Below are 6,638 nucleotides of genomic sequence, written 5' to 3'. Positions count from 1 at the left end.
ACCGCTTGATAGACAGTGCATACACCTCAATCATGCTGAACCTAAACACGTGTTCTGATGACAGCTTCTTCACGAAAGTTGCTCAAACTGGTTTCCTGTTTTTGCTTGTCATTTAGTTAAACCTGGTCTAACCAAACATGGGGTTTTTGGTAGACAAAGGTTTTTGAAACTGGGGGCATTTGCAAAAATTCCCTTTGAAAATTGTAAACTGCCAAATTCAGTCAAAAGTCCCACGTCATCACTTCTTCTCACACTATTTTTTATTACAAGTGTTACAAACAGACTAAGGCAAACCGACCACCGTGCATGAAGGTTCAAGTAAAGCAGTGAGTCCACGCTACGCATTCCTCGCTGTGTTATTTGGTGTACAGCATGAAATAAACGTTCTCTATGTTCCGTTTTACATGTTCCAGTCAACAAACCTATAATGTCTAATATAATATTTACCATCGTTATAAAGTATGTTTAAAAAGATGTCGAGAGTTCCAGGTCATTCCTTTGAAATTGAACCTGTACACATGAACTCATAATTTTCATCAAACGTCACATAATGATTTTTTTCCTTTGTTTTTTTTCGTAAGAGCACGCGTGATGACCCCATCTTGTTTAGGAGCATCAGGATTTTGCCTGTTCATTATAATTCCTTGACATGAAATGATCACGATTATAAACATTACTCCCGCTGAAATCACGTTTCCCAAAGACCTTTGTTCCCGGCTTATTCCGCACTCGAAATCAACCCCTCTATATCTGTCTTGAGTTGATGGTTAATTTTTGTTTGATAGTTCAAAATTCTAAAAACCTGACAGGTCACTACTCTTGTTTAAGCCCAGAAAATGGCGATTGGCGTCTCTAGAGAGCTGTAGCCAAAAGGAAAAAGTTGCCATGTTTGTGTGTGCACGTGATAATCACTCACAAAATGATATTCACTAAGGATATGAAAGTCAAAATGAAGGAACGACCTACATTCTACGAAACAAAATTTTAGCGAAGACAAACCATGTTTTACCCATGTATACGTGTAACAGGACAAATTACATCACCCATATCAGTCGGCATCTGTAACCCCCGTTAGGAATCTCCCCATGAAAGAGAATCACATTTTTGATTCCTCCATGTATTTTTCTTTCTCCTCCTGGATCTCATGTTTCATGAAGGCGTGCAGGAAATCATACTTCAATGGTATAATCTCCCGTTCAAACAAATACTTTGCTAAGAACGACACCGACACGATCGTAGAAAAAGAAACAATCATGGACAGAGTACGGAACGGAAACAGCTGGCCCTTTACCTCGTCATAAAATGGGTATTTAATGAAGGCGGGAAAACCAATTTTATCTTCCCCTCCACCCACACGCAGAAAAAGCCCAAATATATAGCCTGCAATGGAGCCATAAGTATTGGAGACTTTGAAATAGATAACACAACACAACTGTGGGAACAATATCACAAACACGAGATCACTGCACAGATGGAATAACACGTAGATGGAATCAACAGCCAGAGACATGGCTGTAGCGGCCGCGCCAACTCCAAATATGGCAAAACGCATCACCCACACAACTTCTTTCTCGGAGGCCTGAAAGAAGGGAAATATCGAGAGAAAGATGTTTCATGTTTGTTCGCGCCGTTATTTTGTCTATACATGGGGACATTCCTGAAGAGAGGAACTTAAAATTAGCTTTTTCAAAAAGAACATAAATGCAAGGCCAAAATATTTTCAAATGCGGGGTACTTGCAATATCGTCTTTTCATATTTCCTAAGTCACAGTATAAATATGAACAGCATCCGTCTGCGTTACAGTTAGGACCGAGCTCAACTCTCCAAACCAGTGACAAGTAGTTCATACTATATATCCCGCATCTAAGCCGGTGAGGATTCCTCGAGTTTCTGGAAATCTGGTTTGAGAACCGTGCCTTGTTACGCAATGCTTACCTTCTGTCTAAAGATGAGTTTGTAAATGTTATGGGCAAACATAGAGCTGGCTGAGAGCATACTGGAATCAGTGGACGACATGACGGCAGCAGACACAGCACCCAGACCAATGAATGACACAGCTGTTGGTGTGAGGTACTGAAGCACCATGGGAAGGATCAGAGTTTTATCGACATATACCAAGGCTGTTTGGTTGGTAATGTTCCCCTCAGGTGGTTTGTAGAACAAAGTCTGGGTCCAGTCTGCAGAGAAAAATATCGCAGTTATTTTGAATGTACCATCCCTCCTTGTTATCAGACTAACACCTTTTCTGTCAGCCTCAGTGGCTTTTTACCTGTGAAAAAAAGGCATATTTCATAGTTCATGTTTAATGAAAAATTTGAAAATACTTTTTTCTCATTTTCTTTCTGTAAGATATAGTTTGTTAGCTGTCTCATATTAAAAAAAACAAAAAACAAAAACAACTGTTATATAGAAGAGCCTTTCCTTGATTCCCCTTCGGCTACAATGAACCGATCTGATTACTTAACAGTAAGAGTAAAATGTACATCATCAGATCACCTGTTGAAGCACCGATGGCTCCAATGAGTACTGCAGGAACAGCCATGATCATACATCCCAGAGAAGCGTTTAGAGACAATATACGAGCCTTTACGGGTGTCTTGCACGACAACACACGCTGAAAGTAGACTTGCCATGGAAGGCCACCGCAAATCTGGACACAAAAAATGTAGCATCAAAATGAAATATACGAAACCATGTCCAAGCATAGTTTGTTTCGCTGCTTCAATCTAACCTCTAAACAAATACCTAACGTTAGTTCGCTACGGTGGCTACAGTGTAAGGTAGGAAAAGGAGAAGCTTACCAGCAACATAGCATAGTCCAGCCACACTCCAATCATTGCAGTAGGTATCTCACCAACCCATTTGCCGGAATCTTCTGCAATGCTGCTCACTGCTTTATGAGTCATGGCGAATGGAACACTAAGCCACTAGTGAGTGAAGAGGACGGAGTGAGACTGGGGCCAGAGCAAACACTGTATCAACACATAAATGACAAACTTCTGATGCAAAAATATGTTTTTGTTTTTACACAGTTTAATTTGTTAACAACGCACCATCAGTCAAATAGCCTAAAGCTTAGGCCAGTTACAGTAAAATTGAGACCATAGACATCCTTCGGTACAATCTCAGGTTTTGATTGACAGTTCATAAGAAAATACTTGGAACAAGGCATATTATAATAAAAACACCCAGTTGGGATGTGGTACACATGTCACAGAACAGTCGACTGCTGACCACACTCACCAATCCAACAAAGATGCAGATGAGTTGTATAACGTCAGTGTAAGCCACAGAGTACAATCCACCCATCAACGTGTAGAAAATAGCAATACATGCAGAAACAACGACAGAAGTGAAGCGATCCAAGCCGATAACGACACTGACAGTGGCACCAAGAGCTGACAAGATGGCACCAGACCAAAATACCTCGCCCAACAGTGCGGGGATATATAGCAATCCACCCATACGCGGACCGTACCTTTCTTGGAAAGGGTCAATCATGGTAATGTATTCTCTTTGGCGCATGATCTTGGCAAAAAGAAGCCCACCTTCCCGTAAAAAATATCGTCAAATTTGTGTAGGTAATCGCGAGTGGGTTGATAAAAATTAGGGTTTATATCACCTGTGTTTTCGGAAGAGACAGAAATTGCAGAAATACTATATGTTTAACACTCGAATTAGGGATTTATTATTCCACTGTTATATCACCCTTAAGTATTTTTTTATTTTAACTCGCGGAGTACATCTTACGACCTTATCTGAGCATCATATCGATCACATAAGGAGTAAGCGAAAAACAAAACCTTTAAGGCTTGAGGAGTTATGCCACTGACAAAACCATTAAAGCTCTCTTTGTGACCAACAAAAAAAGCTATCGCGCTTTAAAGTTCGTTACTTTAAAAGTCAAGCCTAAAAAAAACCAAAAAAAATCAAAATTTGGATCGTTTATTGTAGCGTATTTGTTGCTCCGTATTTTTGTCCTGTTCTACAGTGTAATACCGTGGCATATTTTTCGCATTCTCTTGACCTCATTTAATAGAATGACAGAGTAGTGGAATAATATAGTGCAATAACCTCCTTGATCTTGAAGAATTAGTACTTCTTTTACACACACGAACAGAATTGGGAAGTGGTAAATCCACGAAATGGATCTCCATCCGAAGTGTTCGTACGAAATTCGCATCAATAGCTTATCCTCGGAGGGAGGAAAACCGACCAACCTGGATAAATACCTCTGGAATAAGGACGAACACCAACAGAAAACTCAAACCACAAGTGACGCAAGGCTCTGAATTCTAACTCAGGCCACAACGGTGAAAAAAAAGCCTTGGTAAGGTGTATGCTACATTCAGTCTTATCATTGTTTATGTTGCTTTCTCGTTATTAGTTTGAAAACCATTCGCAATGCCACAAACAGTATTGTGGACACTCGGAAAACGTTCTAACTTTCAGAAGAAAAACCTTAAGTATTGGTCTTCGCACTCACCCAACCCCAGGCTAAGTGCATAACCCCAGGGAGCCTGGGCCCAGACGAGACCTTGGTCTTTATCAAAGAGTACCTCCGCTGTACCATTGATGTATCCTCCGCCAACCCATGTCGCTGTAGAAACAAGGTAACGGGTTTGCAAAATTAACAAAAGTGGAAATGGAGATGGGAAATGGAAATTGGGAATAGGAAATGGAGAATGGGAAGTGGAAAACGAGAAATGTGGAGTAGGAAATGGGGTCTCTATTTCCTATTCCCTATTCCCTATTCCCTATACCTATACCTCACTCTCCATTCCCCGTTCTTCATTCCCTCTTTTGGTAACGTCCAGTAGAGGACTTTGAGACTTTATCTAGTTGAATTAGTAGCTTTGTTATCTATTTCCCCAAATTCCCCTTAATTCCCTAATACACGTAAATGATTCTTTGTTTCGTTCTCAACTGTGTTTTATCATTAGATGTCAATGAAATGAGTTTTTTTCCAGAAAATCTATCTTGAATTTAACGGTATAAAAAGTACAAAACTTTATTATCACCTTTGGCAACTGATTTCAGAGAGGAACTGATAATAGCCCTTTCCGCTATACATGAAATTAATTTTTATAAAGTTTATGAATGATACCGGCTCGTGGATCAAATTTGGCTAAATGCACAAATCTATTGCAAGAGTTATCCCCGTCCACTGTGAATGACAAAAAATTGCATTTGTGGTGGGAAATTAGGAATTCCTACTGATTACCTGTTAAAGTGAAGGTACCCGCAACCATCCCAATACTTCGTCCTGCCAACATAGTTTCTTCCTCGTTGTCCTTTCGCCGGCGAGCGGCCCACAAACCAATGGCGAGAATGAGCAGATAAAACAAAACAATCGCCACGACACCGACAACGTTTATGTCTGCCATTTCTGGAAAGTGTGATACTTCTTAGGAAAAAATAATGAAATATACTTTCTTAGAAATTAAAATTCGATAACTCTTCTGACGAATTCTGCTGAGAATCTTTTCGCAGGTTTGTTTTTATGAGTTTGCCCTTTGGCTGCGCTCTATTCAGAGTTAAGTGTCACATGGTTATCACACATGAAAACACTTTCTTCCTGCTAATTAAAGAGAGATTTATTCAATTAATCGCTCTCACCATGATCACAGTGCTTATGTCGCGACCTGGCGACGACTCTAATTCAGTGAAACAGCCACTTTCCACAAATAATATCAGAACTTACTGTGGTTAGGGAAAGTCTGTTTGTTAGAAAACTTAACAAATTGCAATACAAAATTAAATGTATGTGGACTGAATAGACAATATGGGAATTATATGCAGCATACTCTATATAAAAAGTTTGTGCTAACATGTCTGTTGTTAGACGTGCGAAACAACAGTGATTTCTTTGCTAGAGTGTGATTTAAATCCATTGACGATAAACGGCCACTGTTAAGCGCAAGTTCTTTTTCTGACCGGCGAAACTAACTTTGGAGATTAGAGGAGCCTTCTCTGAAGGGAAGAGTTAAGACGACTGACTTAAATTCGACCCAGACAGTATTAAATCCACTTAACCATATCTAAAGGTTTTATCTTCGCGGGAGTAGATAGATTGCCCATAATCATTTTTCCAACCACGTATAGGACTAGCACTGGTTGCCCAAGGATTTTCAGGTATCCCCTACAAATTGCATGAAAAACATCGGCTGGAAAAGTTCGTGCAGATCCAAATAACTTGTTTCAAAGCCGAATTAAACTTAAGTATCGCTTTCAGTTTGCTGTAAATTCAATTTTTCGCGTTACTCTACTTATAAAAGAGAATAATCACTTGATGAAGGTATTAATTTATATTATCCAGTAATGGTTTTCAACATCAAAAACCACTCGTAGCATTAATCAAGTTAAAATTGAAATGAAAAACTAATGGATAACAGTTGTGAGAAACAGCCAAAATTGAGGGCAAAGTAAAATTTGTAACACAAAAAACAACGAATTTAACTGAAGTCAGGAATTTTACATGATTTCTTGCACTTTGATCTAAATGAAAGCTACAGTATGATTACTTTAAGAAGTCTGATCAATGTTCACATGGCATGATAAGTGCCGCTGGATACATTTAACTGGATAAAGTACACGAAGCTTTCGCGCTACACTAGATAAAGAAATAGCAGTTAAT

At 39.3% G+C, this 6,638-nt stretch overlaps 1 protein-coding gene across 1 annotated transcript; it reads right to left on the bottom strand.

Moving 5' to 3' along the window:
- Nucleotides 1-242: 242 nt before the first annotated feature.
- Nucleotides 243-5,533, bottom strand: LOC149046758 (high-affinity choline transporter 1-like). The gene is made up of 7 exons (XM_089202656.1): nt 5,226-5,533; nt 4,488-4,601; nt 3,245-3,549; nt 2,803-2,928; nt 2,498-2,651; nt 1,937-2,178; nt 243-1,579 (listed from the first exon to the last, which is right to left on the bottom strand). The coding sequence occupies exons 1-7, from the start codon at nt 5,386-5,388 to the stop codon at nt 1,097-1,099; spliced, it is 1,587 nt and encodes a 528-aa protein (XP_089058782.1). The 5' UTR covers nt 5,389-5,533; the 3' UTR covers nt 243-1,096.
- Between the last annotated feature and the right edge of the window lie 1,105 nt (nt 5,534-6,638).

This window comes from Pocillopora damicornis, chromosome 4 (assembly GCF_964200805.1).
Source record: "Pocillopora damicornis chromosome 4, jaPocDami1.2, whole genome shotgun sequence".
Lineage (NCBI taxonomy): Eukaryota > Metazoa > Cnidaria > Anthozoa > Scleractinia > Pocilloporidae > Pocillopora > Pocillopora damicornis.
Note: the sequence above shows the minus strand (reverse complement) of the source record. Positions and strands in the feature narration are given on the sequence as shown.

Excerpts from the sequence above, each read along its gene's own strand:
- LOC149046758 (XM_089202656.1), bottom strand. The coding sequence starts at position 5,388 with ATGGCAGACATAAACGTTGTCGGTGTCGTGGCGATTGTTTTGTTTTAT. Across the intron at positions 2,652-2,802 it reads TGGACTATGCTATGTTGCTG|ATTTGCGGTGGCCTTCCATG; the intron begins GTAAGCTTCTCC and ends TTTTGTGTCCAG. Across the intron at positions 2,179-2,497 it reads AGCCATCGGTGCTTCAACAG|ACTGGACCCAGACTTTGTTC; the intron begins GTGATCTGATGA and ends TTTTCTCTGCAG.